Source organism: Lactuca sativa, chromosome 4 (assembly GCF_002870075.4).
Source record: "Lactuca sativa cultivar Salinas chromosome 4, Lsat_Salinas_v11, whole genome shotgun sequence".
Lineage (NCBI taxonomy): Eukaryota > Viridiplantae > Streptophyta > Magnoliopsida > Asterales > Asteraceae > Lactuca > Lactuca sativa.
Window position 1 is genome coordinate 305,525,214 of NC_056626.2, and position 22,625 is coordinate 305,547,838.

A 22,625-nucleotide genomic window follows, 5' to 3' on the forward strand; every position below is an offset into this window, starting at 1 on the left:
AATCTTTGAGTGTTAAGTTTGCAGATCTAATGAAGAGCAAATTTGAAATGAGCATGATTGGGATGATGACTACTTTTCTCGGACTTCAAATCAAACAGTCAACTGATAGCATATTCATCAAGCAAGATAATTATGTTAAAAACCTACTCACTCGCTTTTCAATGGATAAATCCAATACCGCAAAAACCCCAATGGCTTTTGGATACTAAATCGATGCAGACTTTAATGAAAAACCCGTTGACTAGAAAAGATATCGTGGAATGATTGGATCACTCTTATACCTCATTGCCAGCAGACCTAACATCATGTTTTCTACATGTGTGTGTGCCAGATACCAAGCAAATCCTATGGAATCCCATGTAGTTGCTGTGAAACGCATCTTCAAATACCTTAAAGGCACTCCCAAACTTGGCCTTTGGTATCCAGCTAAATCCAATTTTCAGTTGAACGCTTTCACCGACTCAGACTACGGAGGATGCAAGCTAGATAGGAAGAGTACATCTGGTAGCTGTTAATTCCTACGAGGTAGACTAGTGAGTTGGACTTCAAAGAAACAGACTTGTGTATCCACATAAACAGCAGAAGCTAAATATGTCGCAGCCGCCAGCTGTTGTTCACAAGTCATATGGATGCAAACTCAACTGCATGACTATGGCTTCAAAATCTCATAAATTCCCATATTTTGTGACTCAACCAGTGCAATTTCCATTTCTCACAATCCCGTTCACCATTCCATGACAAAGCACATCGACATTCGATATCACTTTATCAAAGACAACATTCAAAAGGGTCATATCGAACTACACTTCATCAACTCGGAAGATCAAATTGCCGATGTCTTCATTAAGGCTTTCGATGAAATAAAGTTTCAATACTTCCTAGGCCGTCTAGGAATCTTAAATCCAGATAACATCCATCCTTAAAGCTTTACTTTTTGTTTGTACAAAAGTGTGTTTACTTTCATTCAAAAAGAAAATTCAAAAACAATTGAAAATTGCTTTCTTTTCAAAAATACCAAAAACATTCAAATAACCAATATTTCCAAAAACATTTAGAAAAACAAATCTTCAAAAATATAATAAAAGAATTACCATAATAAGCTTTTATGGAACTTTGTGATTAATCGTCTCTTGACTTAATTTTCAGATGCTTATGCTCGATGAAGATTTGAAGTCATATTGATTCCTAATTGGAGTGAAGGTTCAAATCCCCTACTTTTCATAATGTATATAACTTTATTTCCTTCGATTTTATTTTGTTATTGACAATTTTAAACAATCAAGGGGCATAAGGTTAGGAGGTTCAGATGAAAACAAAAACCCATGTGAGAATTTGTGTCTCGTCAATCTGAATCATTGTGAAATTCAGTTCTTGTGAGCTTAGGTGTGTCACTATTGCTTATAAGGTATATCCGATTATACCTTGTCACGGTCTCATTTTTGCTTAGATATCAAACTGATCAGGGACAATACATTCATTTCTTACATACTAGACAAATTGTCTTTTATGACACCAATCCCTACCTTGATATAAGCCAACCAAAAAATGAAGGCTTGAGATCCCGTGATCTATCAACAAGAAAAGACGAAACAAAAAGGATTTCAAGAAACATCGATCAAAGAAAACCAAAGGAGAAACAAAGATCTATCAACATCTAATCCTCAAAGACGAATCAACAAAAAACCCAAATCATTCACCGAAGAAATACCAAAGAAAACAAAAATATTCTACATTTGGTATTTTCAAACAAACTTTTCAACCGAATGGTTATTTCAAAACAAACATCATAAGATCCCATGATCTGTTTCTAACCATTTTTCACAAAAGAAGATATCTTAATCCCGCAAGACAAATACTTCAAGAAACCCAATTTTCACAAATGTAGCAAATTCTCGATGCTAAAACAAAATATCTTTTTACAATAAATCGATATTGATCAACAAACAGAATACCATCAAAGAAGAAGCGAGAACATTGGATTTCCCGGGATATTGTAGCCTTCATCATTGAAGATTCTTAGTTGCAAACTGCACTATGAAAATTGTTAAACCCATCTACATGTATTTCCCGACGAAGAGAGAGTGAACTTTAATGGCATGAATGAAGAAACCCGTTGAGTAATGCCGAAACCAGTCTTATATGATTGATTATCTAATAATGAGACTAAGTGACCTTTCAGGAAAAGCATAGTTGAACACCTCCAATATGAGTGTGAGTTGTCAGAGAGAGATATCACTTATTTTAAGTGATCATTAACTTGTTCTGCTGCCAGAACAACCAAACACCCAAGTGAAGTGTGAGCTATACCAATGAGCGTTCATCTGAATCGACCTGTTAGACCACTTAATCTTAGGAAATTTCTTTGGATACATATATGGCTACCCTTTGATAACCGAACCCGAGACTTTGATTCGGAAACAAATTTCTAGAAATCTTTTACATAAGATATGTTAAACCAAGTCACAAACTTTCAAAACAATCACTGTGTTTTATATATATCTTATCTATTGACAAATATTTTATCTCAAATCATCAAAAATTAAACTGTCAATATGATTAAATCACAAATTGTCCTTATTTCAGTGATGATCACATAGGGGGAATTGTTGAAAATGTTTTTGTATGTGACCATCACTGAAATAAGACGAACTGTTTTTTATATTATCTAACACATATTATCAGTTATTTCAGGTTGCATGGATTCGTGCTTAAATGGAAAATACAAAAATACGCGATAGACGGAATACACAAAGACAAAAAATAGCCGCATATTTAATCGTTTGAAGCCAAAACAAATTAAGGCTAAGCATTGTCAAGACCTCAAAACCTCAAGGGACTAAAATGGAAATTCAATTGTATTAATTGAATCTTTCCTATGAAATACAGAAGCAAAGAGAAACCCACGTATCCTAGCTCCTACAACAACTTGCATGATCAGCCATTACTCTTTCAACTTACTACTCAAGTGCTACTACATATTTTTTTCACCTCATATATTTATACATGAGTATGTAAAGAGTTGTGAGTGTGTGTGTTCATTTGTTATTTTGTAACACTTCCTACAAGCACCAAATCCTCCCAACACCATCATCCATCTTCATCTTCTTCAAGAATAAGATAAATCCCTGGAGAAAGTGAAGAACACCAAGATCAACAAGCTAAATGAAGAACACCATCCACCATCTTCATCACATGTTCTTCATCAAACTTTAAGATCATCAACTTCACCACCTTTGTTCATCACACCACTTACCACCAAACAACTCTCTTATATCAACCTCCTTCCAACCTCCAAACAACCTTAAAATAATCTCCAAACACCCTCCAAATACCCTCCTTAACCCTCCTCCAAAAACCCTTTCAAATCACCAATACCATCACCACCTTGGTGTTTTTCACGACATCAGAATGTTCAAGTCAGAAACGAACCAAACCAGGCTCAGTACATGCACAAAATGAATAGGGAGATTTTCACCAAAAATTATTCAGAACCTTACCTACATCTATCTATTTTCATCAACGATTTTGACCAAGGAAAACCCCAAAGAGACGCGAGAGAGAATTGGCTATCCAGAGAGATTTCTGTTTTTGAGTTCAGAATTGGCATGTCAGAAAACAAAAAGCTGGGCACAACACAGCCAAAATTCTACTAGGGAGATTTTCACCATCAATTCTTCAGAACCTTACCTACATCTAGAAATATTCGTGGATTATTTTGACCAAGGGAACCCCCAAAGAGACGCGAGAGCGAATTGGCTATCCAGAGAGATTTACTTCGAAAATCTACATCCATCACCACCCAAAGCTCCTTCAACTTCACCATCTTTGCTGCCTTACACCACCAAAATTACAATCTTATTCCACCTCCTAACACCCTCCAAATACCCACTCCAACCTCATCAAATCTCCTCAAAACACCCTATACCCATATACAAATACATGACTCGTGTACTTTGTACTATTTTGTAAACAACCCATTTTACATGAAAATGAACTTTTTATTACTTATCAAATACCGGATTGATCTTTGAACAAATATCAACCAGTCGTTCCAAGAGTTCCAATATCGACCGGTCGTTCCAAGAGTCCCAATATCGACCGGTCGTTCCAAGAGTCCAAATATCGACCAGTCGTTCCGCGAGTCCAGTTCAGTCAATTTATTGACGAACCTACTTGATATCTATTTATATATTTATATATTTTATTATAGCTTTATGTCATTTAAATACAGTAATTTATATTATTTATAGCTTTACGTCATTTAAATATAGTCATTTATATTATTATAGCTTTTAGTCATTTATAGCTTTCATAATTATAATTACTCCGCAATTATTATTCTTTATATATATATATATATATATATATATATATATATATATATATATATATATATATATATATATATCTACATCTTATATCTTAAACTTATATATCTATCACACAGTAACTGGTAACCGACCTTTTTGTTGTAGTGATCAGATTTTTATATTTCCAACAATCGGTATCTGAGCTGATATAAAAGAATATTTTCCAACAATGATAATGGGTTGAAGGCACCAATGCCGACCCACTTCTTGTTATGTGGAATGTTGCTACATTAGTAATAATTTTATGGAAGACCAGGGGGTAGCCCATGGCATTTGTGAGTAAGACCAGGAATTTCCCTGTACATCACAAGGAAAGACGATGGGGTAGCCAATGGCACACGTATGTAAGACCGGGATGTAGCCCTCGACATTACAAGGAAAGACCATGGGGGTAGCCCATGGCACCTATATGTTTTATGTATGAGGTATGATTGGGAAACTCACTAAGATTTTGCTTACAGTTTATGTTTATGGTTTCAGGTACTTTCGATACTAAAGGGAAGGGCCTGACTTGATGGTGCAACATTCACTCCTCACCATTTCCGCATTTTTGATATTATCCACTGATGATTTGACATTATTATTTATGGTTGGTTTTGGAAACAATGTGACAATTGCAATTCTTATGTTAATTAAAATGAAAAAAAATTGTACCGATTTATGGGTTGTTACAAGTTGGTGTCAGAGCCTTGTTTTGAGGGATTCGGGCACACTCTCGGGTGTGTCAGAACTCAAACTGAGGAAATGATAATATTTTCAAAAGACAAAGAACTTGAAATTTTGAAAAAGATTATTTCAAGAAAGAGGGGAGTGCAATGCGAGCAATTAGCCAAGCTCAAGTAAGTGTTGTTGGATTAGGTGTCTAATCTCATAACTATAATAAGTATGTACTTGACCCGAGAGTAGCATGGTCTATTTCGGGTTGCATATCACCAGGACAATTTGATAGGATGGATACTTGAGTAAGAGGTTACTTATGATTTATTAATATATTATAAGTTCTAATATATTAATATGAAATCATATTATTTAATTAGTATTGATCAAGAATTAATTTGGAATTAATTATGTGATCAAAAAAGACTAATTAAATATATGGGGATTGATTTGGTAAATCAATGATTCTTATAGTGTAGGCCAATTGTTATTAATGATGGGCTATATCAACATTGATAGTCCACGGAGGTTTAACCCATGGAGCCTAAGTAATATGAAAGGTCAAGGGCATTAGGGTTTGCATGGATTTAACCGTAGACTTTGCCACACTATAAAAGGACTCCCTTAGCACCCAAAATAGGCCACTAGAGTTCTTGGAGTTCATTAGAGCCGATTTTGGAGCTAGAAACATCTCTCTCAAGTTCTCCTTTGTCCTAGGTGTGTTGTGAAGCGTTTGAGGCATCACACTTGGGGTGCTAAGTTCTTAAAGGCCAAATACAACAAGTTCTACTAGCTACATCAAGCGGTAATCCTATAACTCATTCTTATGATGTTTATGTCTATTGTATGCTAGTTGTAGCTTTAATGGTTTGGAAACAATATTACATGTATAATTAGAGAAAACATAGATCCAAAGCATTTAGGGTTGTATGTGCACCATATGAAGTTGTAGTATACCAAAACCCAACAGTAGTATCAAAGCCATGAGTTGTTTTCTATTATATTTGATGCATGGATTAATTTTCAAAGTTGAAAAAATCAATTTTATGGCCTTTAACCGATGAACTCGCCAAGTCCACTCAGTATAAGGTCAACACCGTGCGAGTCATCATCATGCACTCGATGAGTTGATGCTTCTGATGGCATATTTTCGGGACTTTTGGCTTGTTTTGGATTAGTATCATTACCACAAAATGTTTTAGTTCATAAAATTTGATTTTTTTGGTATGGTAATGATCATGCGTATCCATCTAAAAGATAATTGTTATAGTTTCAAGATTTGTATTAGTTTATATAATATGCTAATTTCTTGCAAATTGTTGATATGAATTATCTTGACTTATGAGTTTAACTAGATCATAGAAAAATTATTTGATAGTTTTTATTAGTTAGAATATTTGATCTAAATGCCTTTTATGAACACCATAACTTGTCCTCAAGTTATGTAAAATGAAAAGTCTCTCTTTTAAATGGTTTTAAAGTGTTCTATAACTAGTCCTCAAGTTATAGAACATGAAAAGTTTTTCCATTAAAAATGCAGTAAAACTCATAAGTTATAGAAACCTAAAGTTTTTGAATAGTTCAAAACTTGCCCTCAAGTTTTGGAATTTGTAAAGTCACCCTTATGAGTACTTTAGTTCGAAACCCTATAATTTTAAAAGTTAAAATTCAACCCTTACGTGTTTTAAAATAACTGGAATGGTTATAAATAGAATTTTTATAACAAAATTAACATACCAATGTATTGTTTTTGTTATCTGTTTAAATGAATCACATTGTGAAAAACAAAAAAAAAACCAATAAAAATGACCAAATTGGACAAAAAGGGTAAAATGGTCATTTTTACAAAAAAAACCTAAGAAAAATTAAACTTTCTGTTTTAAAAGTTTCATATCAGTATTTTTTGTCAACTTAAGCATGCCAAATTATGAAACAACTTTTTTTTGGTAAGAATAACAAACTTGACCAAAATGGTCAAAATGGTCATTTTAAATAAAAAAAGAAGAATGAACACTATAATTTTAGAAAAATACTATTGCTAAGCATTTAATATAAGAAACTTAAGAAAACTAATCCAAGAATGCAAAGTCATACACAAAACAACCACAATTTAAAAATACACGCGCATCATTTATAAACTATTACTTTAAATTGTTTCTTTTGAGATTGTGAAACAATATCCTAAAATCATAAAATTGTGACTAAATAACTTATCTCCCCTGAAATGGTGAAAGAAAATACCAAAATTAGGAAAAAATTATTCTTTTTTTTTTTTATCAAAAAATACTTTGTTTGACAAAAAAAGTCAAACATACAAATTTAGACAATAGGTGTACCTTTAATTTTTGCATATTGTTCGATTACATTGTCAACTATATCACTAAATTTAGGGATAAAGAATCAAATTTCATGATTATATAAGACATCGATGATGAGGTGTAACCACATACCTTCAAACAAAAAGGTGCAAGTGTTGCCATATCCATGAACAAAACACACACCAACTTTGATTCTGACTCCATGCTTTGGTAACCAACTTTTACATAAATTTTCTTGACCTTTTAAGTTTGTTTCAAACCAATATAATGCAAAAGAAGATATATATTTACTCAAATCATCTAATTGTTCGCAACTAAAACATATATTTGTCAACCCCAAATGGTAGAATTAAGTTATTTATGAGTGGAGATGAACTTCAGATTTTGAAAGTTGACAATAGTAAGTGTTCAATTTTGATATTCAAATAGATGTGGTTAGTTTGTTTGCTGTCAATTTAGACTCCGATTTTAGACATTTGTAAGATTCTCAGTATTTCTAATCAAACTATTGAGCCAAAAGGGATAAGAAAAAACTTTGATAACATCATAAAATCCAAGATTAGTTCATATTTTTACTTAAATATTATCAAATGGAGTGGTGTATTCCTAATATATGCTTGGGACTTTTACATAATCAAGATCTTTGAAATCACTTCCAAACAACTCGGCATTTGCTGCTGCCTCCTTTGTATAATCAATCTCCTGAAGAAAAAAAACGACAACTGTAACTCATGAGAAATTCTTGCATGCATCTTAGAACTTGGTTTTAAAAACCAAAAATGAGTGGATTGATATTCTGGATTAGCTTATGTGTGTTAGGAAAAAACTATAAGTTGATAAGCCTTTCTTTAGTATTTCTAGCATTGAAAAGAAATGGCAGATCAAATAATTCAACAATCAGACACAAAAGTTTTAGGAACGTAACACATTCCTTTGTGAGATTCCAATTTGAAGTGGCAAATTTGAGACACAAAAATCATTCACAAGTAAAGATTAACCAGAAATCTTTTCCATTGCAAACATTTGGTAGAAATTCGTGCGAGCAGATAGCAAAAGACAGACAATATGATAATCAGAAAATGAGATTTTTGGCATTGCAAACCATGACAATAACCACAAAATCGAAATAACCAGACATGGTCATATCGACATTTATAGACATATATGATAACCAAAAAACATAAATTCATTACCTAATCGGAGAGATGGCGGTGGTGGAGATTGGACATCGGAAGCTGAGTCGACAATGATGGCAACGGTGTTTGGAGTGCTAGCGGTGGAGTTTGGAGGGATGGAGGCGGTGGCTAGAGAGAAGAAGATGTGGGAGGAGAAGAAATTATGATGAAGGCGTCTGCTGTGATCGGAGAGCTAAGAGCTGGTCAATTTCTTGAATTCGTTGTTGCACTTTGGTCACCGCCCCTTTTTCCTTCTCCACACATGAATAATCGATTGAAATTTGCAGAATAAGGTGGGCTGACTTGAATTGATAAATGTTGTTTTCAGTTAGTAGAGAAGACCCGATTATAAAATTGATGTGTTATCTCTGTTAACATTGGCAAAGTCGACATAGATAAACCCTAAAAAATGAGTAAGCCAAATGTAGTAAATCAAGAGACATAAAAACAGCCAGATATGCCAGATCAACTTCGACCACAACATACCTAAAGAAGAAAGCAGAAGCAATCCCGAAAGATCATTTTGGTGATGTTCACAGACAAAATCGATAATTCTGGTAGCTTTTTTTCAATCAGAAGTTCGCATGAAAAACAAGAAACAAAAGGTGGAAGATACACTTGAAATAACCTCCTGTATTGCATTACTGATTGTTGAAGAAGAAGATTGTTCATCGACATAGTGGTGGTGGTTGTGACGGTGTGATTGTGTGTGAAAACCGTCAAATTCTGGTGAATTCAAAGTCAAATAAAGTCAACAAGTCAAACTGGTCGCTTGTGTAGTAGGCTTACGTTATGTAACTACTAAACAACTCGTTATTCTAACGAGAGATCATAAATTGAAAAGTGCGTACATCTTGATCTTCTTAACCTAAAACTGTGATACGTGGCGAGCCAAACCGATAAAACAATGTTGCATACTCATCGGGAGTGTGTAAGATCCTTAAACAATGCTTAACGGGGTTTACGGACCTTGCTTTGCGAAGCTGAACACTCACATTTGTCACACACGAAAACGCTCTCAATCGTTTTCACTCTATCTCTCCTTATCGAGAATCTCTCCCAAATCTCTCTAAGTATGTGAAATCTCTCCCAAATATCTCTTTGTATGTGAAATCTCTCCAAGAATGTCAAATCTCTCTCAAATCTCTCCGAGAATGTGAAATCTCTCCCAAATATCTCTTTGTATGAGAAATCTCTCCAAGAATGTCAAATCTCTCCCAAATCTCTCCAAGAATGTGAAATCTCTCCCAAATATCTCTTTGTATGAGAAATCTCTCCAAGAATGTCAAATCTCTCCCACATCTCTCCAAGAATGTGACATCTCTCCCGTAACTTTTTGAAGTCATTCGGGTCATTCCGACCCTTAACCGGGTCAAAAACGGCTTGAAACGGGGTAAAAACGAGTAAAATAGGCTTAAGGACCTGAAACCCCTCTTAAGGAGCCGAAACCCCTCGTAGGACCGAAAGTCCTCTTAGAAACGAAGGTCCCTTTAGCGACCGAACCTGCTAAGAACCGAAGCTGGAAGAGCCGAACCCGAAGGCTGCTGAACCGAACCCGAAGGGTCCTCTCGGGCCCGAACCTAGCACAAGACCCGAACCCGAGCCTCGGTCTATTTTGCTCCTGATGACTTCAGACCGAGCCTCCCTTTCGCTTCCTTCTGTCTCGCCTCGCTTCGGACCCAGCATCAGAAGGGACCGAACCTCTGACCCAATCCGAGAGGCCTCGCTGGAAGATCAATTCTTTCCGGTTTTCGACTACGACTTCATTTTAACTTCGTTTTTCATCATTTTAACGTGGGATTTTCACCCAAAACTTTATTTTAACATATAAGAACCCTTAATTAATGATTAATCATGTTTTTAAGGATAAACCTTATCCAAGAAGAGTGGGTGAAGTACAAGAGGTGGAGTGTTGACTTTCCTTTATTCTATGACACAAGCAACCACTCCCACACCCACTTCATGTCACTATTCACCATCAGCCCATCCCTAGTTACTTTATAAGTCCTTTCTCATTATTTCCAGCCATTTCCCACGTTCTTAGATTTGGGACAGTCTCTCTTCCATCACAATGGGGCTTGTCGGGAGATGCACTGTAAAAACTGCAACAGGAAAGGACATGTCGTCCGTTTCTGTAAGGCCCCGACCCAGCATCTCCCTTAAATCACCAGCACCAAGGTAGACCTAGTATGCTACTCATGTGGTGAAACGGGACACTTCAAGAGAGAGTGTCCAACCGAGAAGAATGACGGGGGATCAGGAGGAGTGTGATGAACACACCAGCAGGAGCAGCAGGGAACCATATTAGGACTTTTGCAATGTTTCCAACGACAAAAACGTTGAAGTACCATATGTTTGTAATGAATTTGGTATGCTTGCTAAAGTCACCGTCTTTCTAAAAAGTAGTTAAAATACTCTCTCGTTCAAATCAAACCAAAGACATTCATATATGACCTTAGGATCATTACTTGTAAGATGTGATGACTTTGTACATACATCGGGGTTAATCATAATCAAAATACTGAAGTCTTGAATCAAATAATTCAATCCTGACTCCTATTCCATGTCTAGTAGTAGGAATTGAGTGGGGCCACCCACTCGACGATTTCACCAACATCAACTTACATACGACGTTCATATACCGCTCGATCGTAGGGAGACGTGTCAGGGATCATGATATCAAGTATCATTACTGGCTATTGAAACACACCCACTACCAGTGCTAGACACTATGGTATGAATCATCTACAGTAATAATAACATCAAACAAAACGGATCTTCAAGTGTTAGATCTTCGAATCTTCAAGTGATTCTTCAAGTGTTCTTGAGTTGAACACTTCTCTTTTTCAACACTCATCTACTGAAACTACTCAAGGTGAGTTCATACCCCTTCATTTTCATGTTTTCTCAAGTTTTTAGGTAGGGGGGGGGGAATACAAGTTAAAACACCAAGAACATAGCTAAAATTTTCTAACAACTTTCATCAGAAAAGTTGGACTCCATTCACGGACTGTTTTGGACAACTTAAACATTTTTGTTTGAAAAAATGTTTTAGGTGTAAGTAGTTCCAGTTCTTAGCCTTAAAATGACCACTTGCACATCTCCATACGATTTTTCTACAATTTATGGTGATTTTTACAAAACTGCCTATCATTTCAAACACCAATCCAGACTAGTCTGTGATTATGTACTATTTCACCCAAGTTGGAGGTCATTAAAAATCATGATAAAAATTATGAGTAAACTAGACACATTTTGGGAACTCTTAGAATTTACGGATTTAGTTTTCAACTTCGTATGATTTTTCTATGACTTTTCTAAAACAGCACAAGAAGGTTAAATTTAGTTAACAGCATATAAATTTCATAACACTTTGTATTATGTTGAGCAAAGTGTATAACAATAAGTTCTAAATATTGAATGTGTTTCCTTGTTAGTTTATCATCATAAACTGAAACTTAGTCATTCATGATAAGACTATTCATTCATTTAGAACACGTATATTAAGCTATAATAAGCATAGTTATGGATTCATAACACAAATGCGTTTTCATAAAAGAGTTCTTATACATTACAAACGTTTTGGGATAAACTATAATAGGTATGGTTTATGTTTCCATTAACACAATAAACACATTTCGGAAGGTTTTATTCCCACGGAAAAAGGTTTTACACTCATGCACACCACACGTAAACTTGTTAACCTAAATTGTGAGACAATCTCTTCCGTACGTCCGAGTGCGGAATCTAAATTCCTGGTAGTTATAATCAGAGTCTCCTGGAGGGAGAATGTGATAGTTGTGTATAGATCTATATTGGGTTTGACAAACCCACACCAGAGCTGCTTGCAACAGCTAGACCGACAGGTCTGAGGTGACAAGTGTCATTTCAGTTTCGCGACGCCTGAGAAACGTCGTGGCAGGTTTATTCAGTCATTAGTATGATTATAGCGGCTCACATAGGGATTTAACAACATAAAGTTTACAGGGATTTTCATAAATCACAAGGGGTTTTATGTCGATTTAAAATCACTTTTTATATCAATAATTATAGATATTATGGTATATTTTCAGTCTTGGTATTTAAGACTACACATCATTTATTTCGGGATTCTTCTCAAATCAGAAAGGGTTTTACGCCAGTTTAAAACCACATTTATATCCTTAAGTATGACAAATACTTGTTCATTTTCGGACCTGGCATTTAGGACCACATAACTTTTATAAGGAAAATATTGGATTTTTCTTGGTAACATACATCTCTTTACAAAGATCGATTTTCAAACTCTTACTGTCAAAAGCTTATGAACTCACCAATCTTTGTGTTGACACTTTTCAAAACTACTTGTATTCTCAGGAATTCAGTGAAAACAGGAAATCAACAACGTTTTGAGGATGGGACGATAAATCGTCAAACAGTTCATTTTGTATCATAATGTAATTGATTCGAATCATGTAAACATATACTTTGGTGTAACTTTTTCAATTATATTTATGATGATTGTATTTACTTTAAGCACTATTATACTCGTTGTTGTGATACTCTACATGAAGTCCTCCACCCCCGGCCGTTTCCGCCATCCTTGGTTTGGGGGTGTGACATTGTGAAGGGAGCAATACATGTGGTAATAGGAGATGGAAGCGAGACCCCAAATGAAAGTGGTGGGAAGCGAGGAGAAACACGTATATGTTGTGTTAGATTCTTTTAAAATTTCACATCTCTATCTCGTGACAACCACTTGCCAAACTAAAGAACATTCTATTAAGGGATAATGACATGTAAGGGTAACGAACTTTCGACTTTGTTCACATTTAGTCACTAAATTTATTTTTCGTTATTTATTTGCCATTGAACTATTAAAACTGTACACATTTTACCCTTATGACCGGTTGTTGCCGGTCATAAGGGTAAAATGTGTACAGTTTCAATAGTTCAGTGGCAAATAGATAATGAAAAAAAGTTTAGTGACCAAATATGAATAAAGTCGAAAGTTCGTTGACCTCTAAAAAAGTTCAATGACTAAATGTGAACAAACTTCCTCTTGTATTATGTTTTAGCAAATTATTTATTTTTGTTAAATTCTAGCAACATTTGTTGATGAAGAAATGTACGAAAAAACGAAACCGAAAAAAAAACAATGGTCTTGTATTTTCCAAAATAAAAAATCAAAATTTCCAATCTGGTTTTGGTTTTACAAAACAACTAATCATTCTCATTCATGTGAATTATGACCATTGGGTTTGACATGTGGAATTAAAGAACACACAAAGAACACGGTGATTTGGGTGTTTAATAGATGCATTTGATTATGAAAGGTATTTACAAAAAAGGATCTAGATCTAAATATATATAATTAACACACACTAACACTCTCAATGTTACATCTCTCAAGCACACCTCTACATGTGGTATGAACCCACCTAATATAGAGGTCTTTACATCTCTCTCTCTCTCTCTCTCTCTCTCTCTCTCTATATATATATATATATATATATATATCATGTCACAAGGCTACTTTACCACATGCAAGTGAGTCTACAAAAGTCAAACCATTTACAAAGTTATACATGGATAACTTTGTACCCAACATTCTTCCCCTCAAAGTTAGAAATGGATGACCCGCTCCAAATCTTCCAAACTCGAGCAACTTCACGAATCGAGCCTAAAACATGACACATGTAGAGATGAACATCAAATCTTTAATTCTTCCATGACTTATCAATCTGGGTTATAGAATGTGAGACCATACAAACCGAGCATCAAAAGGTAATAAGGAGTTTCTCATTCTGCAAAAAATTACCCAAAATTTGAGCATTTATGTACACTCTAAAAATCTTCAATAAGTCCAAACCCATCATGAACAAAAATCACTTCCGAATCTCCAATCGAATCATTTCATAAAATCAAATACTCTGAGGTCACTTCGGTCTTCAAGTTAGCATAATATGAAAAATTCAACTTTCGAATTTCCATATCTAAATCTCTCCTCCTTTTTATAATCGAAAAATGATTATAAACTTTTTTCATCAACAAATGTTGATAGAATTTAACAAAAATAAATAATTTACTAAAACATAATAGAAGAGGAAGTTTGTTCACATTTAGTCATTGAACTTTTTTAGAGGGAAGCGAACTTTCGATTTTGTTCATATTTAGTCACTAAACTTTTTTTCATTATCTATTTGTTACTGAACTATTGAAATTGTACACATTTTACCCTTATCACCGGCTGTTGCCGGTCATAAGGGTAAAATGTGTACAATTTCAATAGTTCAGTGACAAATAGATAACGAAAAAAAGTTTAGTGACTAGATATGAACAAAGTCGAAAGTTCGTTACCCTTACAAGTCATTATCACTTCTAATAATGATGTTACTTTCACTACAAAATAGTATTAATTATTTCATCTTATATCTGAGAAACCTATATTCTACAAAGTATTCTTGTAATCCTTCATTGTTCGTCTCACCATGCCAGCTCATAAACGAAAACGAGCATCAAATAAAATTTACATGATCGGCAAGGATTGTGTATAAAACAAGACATTTTTGCCACTTTCTAGCATGGTACGTAAATCTGTAACTTAGTCTCGCTTCTAGACAACGTCGACAATGGGCCAGCTGATGCATGTTCTTATTACTTTCTTCTATAGCAACATGTTCTATCTTACTTTTACACCCTTCGCTAGCTCCCTTTATTTCAAAATCTCAAGTTTTACTTCAAACAATAACCAAATCCTATATAGAGGAAGTGCTGCGCCTTCTTCTGGAGCCGTACAATTGAACCCTGTGAATTACGTGTGCCAAGTAGGCCAAGCCATCTATGCCGATAGAGTACAAATGTGGGATTCCAGCTCAGGGAAAGTCGCAGATTTCACTACGCGTTTCTCGTTCACCATTGACACCGACGATCAAGCCAACTATGGAGACGGGTTTGCATTTTTTCTTGGCCCCGCGGATTTCCAAATCCCACCCAACTCTGCTGGTTCCTTTCTTGGTCTCTATAACTTATCTAATTATAGAGAGTCGTCCCAAAATCACATGATCCATGTCGAGTTCGACAGTTTTGTTGACACTGATTGGGATCCTTCATATGAACATGTTGGGATAAACAAGAATTCCATCTTTTCAGCTAACACCACAGCTTGGAGTGCTGGTAATCACAGTGTTGATGTTGCTGACGTTACAATCTCTTATAGTTCTCAAACAATGCTGTTGATAGTGTCTTGGACCTACAATAATCCTACTCCAGAAACTTCGAGCGTTTCATATCATGTTGACATTAAGGAGGTTCTCACTGAATGGGTGACCATAGGCTTTTCCGCTGGCACTGGCAACCTTAAAGAGAAAAATACACTTTTATCATGGGAGTTCGATTCAAGCTTAAATGGTATATGGCGAAGCCCGGAAGAGAGACCAGGTGTATCGACAGCTGGTTACTTAGTTCCTGGTGCCATAGGTGTGATCATAGGTATGGTCATAGCCACAATAATCATCGGCATTCTGTTATTCATTTTTTTCAAGAAGGGTTGTTGGATCAAAGGTAAAGGAAGAAGAACGAAGAAATCGACACAAGAGAAAAATAAGTTGATCAAAAAATCCAGTAGTGCTGATATTGAAAGTGAAGGAAGGTCTGCACCATTGAAATATTCTTACTCTGATCTGCTTTTGGCAACAAACGGCTTCTCCCATAAGAATAAGTTGGGCGCAGGAGGTTCTGGTGATGTTTACAAGGGACGTCTTCCAATTCCATTTCTCCAGGAGGTTGCGGTAAAGAAGATCTCAGATGATTCTACACAAGGAGAAAATGAGTGTGCGGCTGAGGTGGCAACCATTGGAAAACTGAAACACCCAAATTTGGTGGAACTTGTAGGTTTGTGTGAAGAGCAGGGTAAGTTCTTGCTTATATACGAAATTATGCCAAATGGTAGTCTTGATTCTTACCTCTTTGGCAATAAAGGCCCTCTTGGTTGGTCCAATCGATACAAAATAGTTCAGGGTTTGGCATCTGCATTACATCACCTGCATGAGGAGCAAGGTGAAACATATGTTATTCACAGAGATATCAAACCAAGCAATGTGATGCTAGACTTAGAGTTCAATCCGAAGCTTGGAGATTTTGGTTTAGCTCGACTAAAGGACAGCAATGAACAAGGTTCAAAAACTACTAAAGTGGCAGGAACCTTGGGATACTTCGCACCCGAGTATGTTACTTCACGTAAAGCTAGCAAGGCAACAGATATGTATAGCTTCGGTGTCACTGTATTGGAAATTGGGAGTGGGAGAAGTGTGGCGAACCAAATCTCGGACATGGACTTGATAGAATGGGTTACGCATTTATACCGAGAGAAGCAACTTCTTTTAACAGTTGATGAAAGGCTATCGCATGACGTTAATGAGAAACAATACAATTGTTTGATGACTGTAGGGTTGTCATGTACACACCCTGATCCAAGTAAGAGATTAATCATAGAAGAAGTAATTCATGCATTAAAACATGTCATTCCGCCTAAAGTCCCCGTAAATATGCCTACTCCCCGATATGACCCACCAACTAATGATCCATCTAGTTCAGAAACCAAGTCATAAAGATTATGCATTCATGATTTACAGATACAGCCCGAATTTTACGTTTGTAAAATTTTTCCCTAATCGCTTTAACGCCTGCTCCCATCTCCAAAGGCAAGTCTCGGCCTCATATCATATAATCTAGTCTTGAGTGGTTCTTAATTGGTTCCTATTTCTAATACTTTGCATGTTATAATGTTTATTAATTTTCATTAACATTTTTTGTAGAATGTTTAAGGTATATTTCTTTAGCAAGTTACGTTGTGAATTGTAAGTTTCCATATTCAAAAACAATTCTATTTACAATGTATATGATAAACTAGACGTATGTGTAGACATTGTGTAGGATGCGGTAATTTAATTAATATATGTAAATTTATGTTTTATTAAATTAAATAATTACATTGTCATTATAAACTACGAAATAATAATTTATAATAAGAGAAAATTATAAATACAGCCAAAACAATTAATTACTTTGTAGAAAATTAAAAAAAAAAATCAATTACAAAAATAGTCTGCAAAACGCAAATGGATTAAGCGCATGCTACAAAAAATCTGGTCAAACCTCCGTATCACCGCTAATAGCGTCGCCAATAACGCTCTACGATCCGAATCCAAGGTTACCCCTTCTGGTAAATCTCAACCGTCAGATCAACGTTCTAATCCAATGGCTAGGGGCTCTTCTCGCACAACTTCAATACCGGCGAAATTTTGTCGCCGCAAAAGGTAAAATTGTCACCGCAAAAGGTCGTGACAAAGAGATGCGTGATAAATTCCCTCCTTTGATGTCGATGCTAATAGCAAATGGTCGCCGCTAATACCAAATCATCGTCGCTATTGAATGTCGCCGCTAAACATCAATGGAATAAGACCCATCATCAGTACGCCTTTCTTTCTTCCTGCTTGTTCCTTCTGATTCACATGTTCTTTCTCGAGCTTCAACCAACGATCGTTCCTTAGTATAAACTTATCCCTTCCTTTGCCTTCAACCACTGGCCAGCAACCATAAACGATGTTTGCCACCTAATTCTGACGACGGGTCGGCTACTACCGACGATTTGAAAGCTTCACCGGCGACGGTGAGCATCTCTTTCACCATATCTCTATTTCTTTCTGAAAAATGATATTTTTCAGCTTTTGGTGTTTTTTACTATGTCACCGACGATTGAAGCTTGATTTTCCGGTCACCATTTTTGATTTTCGGCAACCATAGGTACCTTTCTCCTTTAATTTTGAGATTATTTACAAAAAAATTGTATTTGTGCCTATTATGTGAAATTACTCATATTTGTGTATATGTGTATTTGTATGAAATGTATATTTGATGTTTTTGTAACATCCCCAATCTTCGAGTCCAAAATTTTCAGTTTTAATATAAAGATTTAGAAAACATTTGTCATAAATCATCACTGTGTCATATCATTTCATAAAACCGTAATCACTTGTCTGAAAATCATATAATAACAATAGTAACAATGTCAGAGTACAATCCTAAGAAATCTCATAAGGCTGAATCCCATGTGTGTATGATGTGCAGCTACCGCGTCGGCTCCCTCCCCTTCGCTGAAGAGGCACCTGAAACAAAACTGAAAATTGTAAGCACGAAGCTTCGTGAGTCCCCCCATCTTACCACATACCATACAATCATATAACATACATACTGTCGGACAATTATGGGGTGCCCGAGCTACCCGGTAAGACCATTATGGGGCGACGACCTACCCGGTATGGCCATTCTGGGGTGTCGACCTGCCTGTGTCAAGCCATTATGGGGTGCTGACCTACCCATGCCGAAGCATTCTGGAGCGCTGAACTACCTTTCGGTCCTACAACCGAACCTCGGGTACTATTCCACCCCTACTACTTCTATCACATATATCATAACATAAACATATTGTCAGACATATATGGGGTGTTTGAACTACCCTTCGGTCCTATCAACCGAACATGGGGACTATTCCCCTCTTACTACCACTATCACATATAACATATAATGCAACATATAAGCATATCATAACATAATGTCAGACATATGTGGGGTGTCCGACCTACCCTTCGGTCCTAACAACCAAACTCTACTAATATCACATATAACATATCATGCTAGCAAACCTAGATGAATACCACAAAGACAATCATCTAACATACGACTCTTACAGGTGGGTCAGTATTGTGGCCGTAGACGCACCGCTACCGGAAGGTAACTCACCTTGTAAGGCTGACTGCTGAAAAGTTGATCGACAGATGTCTGATTACTGCTCCAGTGATCCTCCGGCTATAAATCCATAAAACACTTAATCAAGTACCGATAACTACTCTTAGGGTAAAATGACTATTTTACCCCTGACCAAGTCAAAGTCAAAGTCAACTTCCAGTTGACCCGACTCGCCGAGTTGGGCTGCCAACTCGTCGAGTCCCTATCCTTTCATCTGTCCTTCTTCATGCCTCTACTCGTCGAGTTTGGCAACGACTCGACGAGTTCTCCTTCTAAAACAACCCCGAATGAACCTTCATCCGACTCGCCGAGTTATATGAACAAGTCGTCGAGTTCATCTGCATCCTATGAACAAGTCCTGCCCTTGACTCACCGAGTCGTATGAACAACTCATCGATTTCATCTTCGAAAGTTGGGAGATTACCTTGGACTCGCCGAGTTTGTTGATACACTTGTCGAGTCCTACGATTACCATGTCTATGGCTAAGTCCAATGCGTTGGGTCACTCCCTTGGACCCCTCTAAGACCACTCTAACACTCACTGGGTTCCTTCGAACCATAACAAAAAAGGGTAGTCAAGACATGGACTCGCCGAGTCCCAAGTACGACTTGCCGAGTCGGGAATGACCAACACTCATTTCTCGATTTCTGATGTACAACACTTGACCAAAAGATAGATCTAAGATTCTAAGATCGATCTAGCATGTAACGTTACAAACTTTACGTGCATGCATGGTACTATGAGCTCAAATGGCCCTAAATGGGACTCTTAAGATGCATGGGGCTCTCTAAGGCTCCAAAATCAGTTTAAGACCTTGCATCTGAAGTCTTAGCCCCTAACCATGCTTGCACTCATGATTGGTCACCAAGAATGGCTCCTAAAAGACCTAAATCACCCCAAAAGGGGATCTAAAACATGAAAGAGCAAGGTATTAGCTTTATACCTCTAAAGAACTATAGAGGGTGCACAAACTCGAACTCCTCTGGCCTCCTCTTGATTCCTCAAGCCTTTCTCTTCCTTCTTATGTTCCAAAATCACCAAAAACCACCAAAAAGGCCTTAGATCGTTACAAAAACGATTAGGGTTTAATATGAAGGGTTCTTAGAGAAATAGGGACGAAGGGAGGCTGAATGAGATGCTTAAATAGGGTGTAATCCCTTAGAATAAGGTTTTGTCCAAACAGCGCCTACTCGTCGAGTCGGTTTGCCGACTCATCGAGTAGGCCACTAAACTCCTGCGTCCAAAGTCGATTCTACTCGACAAGTTGGGACTTCAACTCGCCGAGTCCCATGCCAAAATGTTATAATTACTTGAATGAAAATACGTACCAGGGACCGGGTGCTACAAATCTCTCCGACTAATTTTAGACTTCGTCCTTGAAGTTTGCTGCTCGATCCTGAAAAAGCTTTGGGTAATGCTCCATCATCTCGTTCTCCGGCTCCCACGTCCATTGTGAGCCCTTTCGGTGCTGCCATTGCACCTCCACAGGTACCACTGCCGAGTCATCTACCAAGCACTTCCGCAACTGGGAGACATAGAACGTACTGTGAATCTGACTAAGTTCAGCTGGTAGATCCAACCGATATGCCACCTGCTATAACCCTGAAAGGTGCAATATACCTGGGGCCCAGCTTTCCCCACTTCCTGAATCAGATGACGCCCTTCCATGGAGAAACCTTCAGGAGGACCATATCCTCGACCTGGAACTCCAGGTCCGAGCGACGCTTGTCGGCATAACTTTTCTGCCGACTCTGAGTAGCCTGAAGCCTGCTCCTGACCTGCTGAATCCTCTCTGTCGTCTTGAGCACCACTTCAATCCTCCCCATGACCCTTTGGCCCACCTCACCCCAAAATATCGGGGTCCTGCACTTCCTCCCGTATAACATCTCAATGGGAGGACGATCGATACTTGCATGGTAGCTGTTGTTGTAGGAGAACTCAACTAATGGAAGATAGGTATCCCAACTACCACCGAAGTCCAGGACGCATGCCCGCAACATATCCTCTAGTGTTTGGATGGTCCGCTCGCTCTGCCCATCCGTTTGCGGGTGAAATGCGGTGCTAAAGTGTAGACGAGTACCCAATTCGTCATGGAATTTCTTCCAAAATCTGGAAGTAAACCGCACATCTCTGTCAGAAATCACGAACACTGGCACTCCATGCTGAGCCACCACCTCTCAAATGTAGATTTCGGCCAGCTTCTCGGCCAATATACTCTCTTGGATCGGTGTGAAAAGGGCACTCTTGGTCAATCGATCGACGATGACCCATATGGAATGTACTCCCTGCGCAGTCCTGGGAAGTTTGGTGATGAAATCCATGGTAATATCTTCTCATTTCCACATAGGAATATCTAACGGCTGCATCTTGTCGTGTGGCCTCTAGTGCTTGGCCTTGACCTTCCTGTAGGTCAAGCACTGCTCCACATACCATGCTACATCCAGTTTCATGCAGGGCCACCAATAGTCAAGACGAAGATCTCTATACATCTTCGTCTCCCCGGGATGAATGTAGAATCGGGACTTGTGTGCCTCCTCCATTAGAACCTGGCGTACACCCCCATGGTATGGAACCCACACCCTGGGGTGTAGTGTCAATAACCCTCGACTATCATAGTCGAAGGAGGAAACCTGACCCACTATACGCTCGCTCTTCCGATGTTCCTCCTTCATAGCCTCCTGCTGGGCCTCTCGGATCTGCTACAACAGTGGAGTCACTACTGTCATCCGCATGCAAAAGTCTCTGATTGGCACTGCCTTATGGCTACGTGCATCGGCCACTACATTGGCCTTCCCCGGATGGTAAAGGACCTCGCAATCATAATCCTTCACCACATCTAATCATCGACGATGCCTCGTGTTCGGATTCGGCTGATCCATGAGCTATCTCAGACTCTTATGGTCCGTGTAGATGGTACATCGAACCACATAGAGATATTGTTGCCAAATCTTGAGGGCGAAGACAACCGCCCCCAACTCCAAATCGTGTGTTGGGTAGTTCTCCTCGTGGGGATTCAACTGCCTTGAGGTGTAGGCGATGACTTTGTTGGATTAGTGTCTAAGGCTGTAACTATATTTGGTGAGTACTTGACATGGTTGTGCATGGTCCTTTTGGGTTGGCTTCACCATAGCAACTTGACAAGGTGATTTATATAGAGATAAGAGATATTATTATTTATTATTAATGTATTATAAGAATAATATGTTACAGGAATAATAATGTTATTTGATTAATATAAGTCATAGATTAATTAGGAATTAATTTGGTGACTTAAAGAGATTAATTGAATGAAGGGGTATAAACTGTCAAATGTGTGATA

At 37.4% G+C, this 22,625-nt stretch overlaps 1 protein-coding gene and 1 long non-coding RNA gene across 2 annotated transcripts; one reads left to right on the forward strand and one right to left on the reverse strand.

Annotated features, from left to right (window-relative positions):
- Positions 1–6,711: 6,711 nt before the first annotated feature.
- LOC122197786 (uncharacterized) lies at positions 6,712–9,163 on the reverse strand. The gene is made up of 3 exons (XR_006191462.2): positions 9,007–9,163; positions 8,539–8,922; positions 6,712–8,047 (listed from the first exon to the last, which is right to left on the reverse strand). It is a non-coding gene; the product is annotated as an uncharacterized LOC122197786 (long non-coding RNA).
- A 5,968-nt stretch (positions 9,164–15,131) lies between these two features.
- On the forward strand, positions 15,132–17,908 carry LOC111910703 (L-type lectin-domain containing receptor kinase IX.1). Its single transcript, XM_023906531.1, has 3 exons — positions 15,132–16,974; positions 17,316–17,394; positions 17,605–17,908. Exons 1-3 carry the CDS (start codon positions 15,132–15,134, stop codon positions 17,906–17,908), a joined length of 2,226 nt encoding a protein of 741 aa, XP_023762299.1.
- The last annotated feature ends 4,717 nt before the right edge of the window (positions 17,909–22,625 follow it).

Bases quoted from the DNA above. Each gene is read 5' to 3' on its own strand.
- LOC111910703 (XM_023906531.1), top strand. From the start codon at position 15,132: ATGGGCCAGCTGATGCATGTTCTTATTACTTTCTTCTATAGCAACATG. The intron at 16,975-17,315 runs GTAAGAGATTAA...CATTTTTTGTAG, and splicing joins ATGTACACACCCTGATCCAA to AATGTTTAAGGTATATTTCT. The intron at 17,395-17,604 runs GTATATGATAAA...TTACAAAAATAG, and splicing joins AAAACAATTCTATTTACAAT to TCTGCAAAACGCAAATGGAT.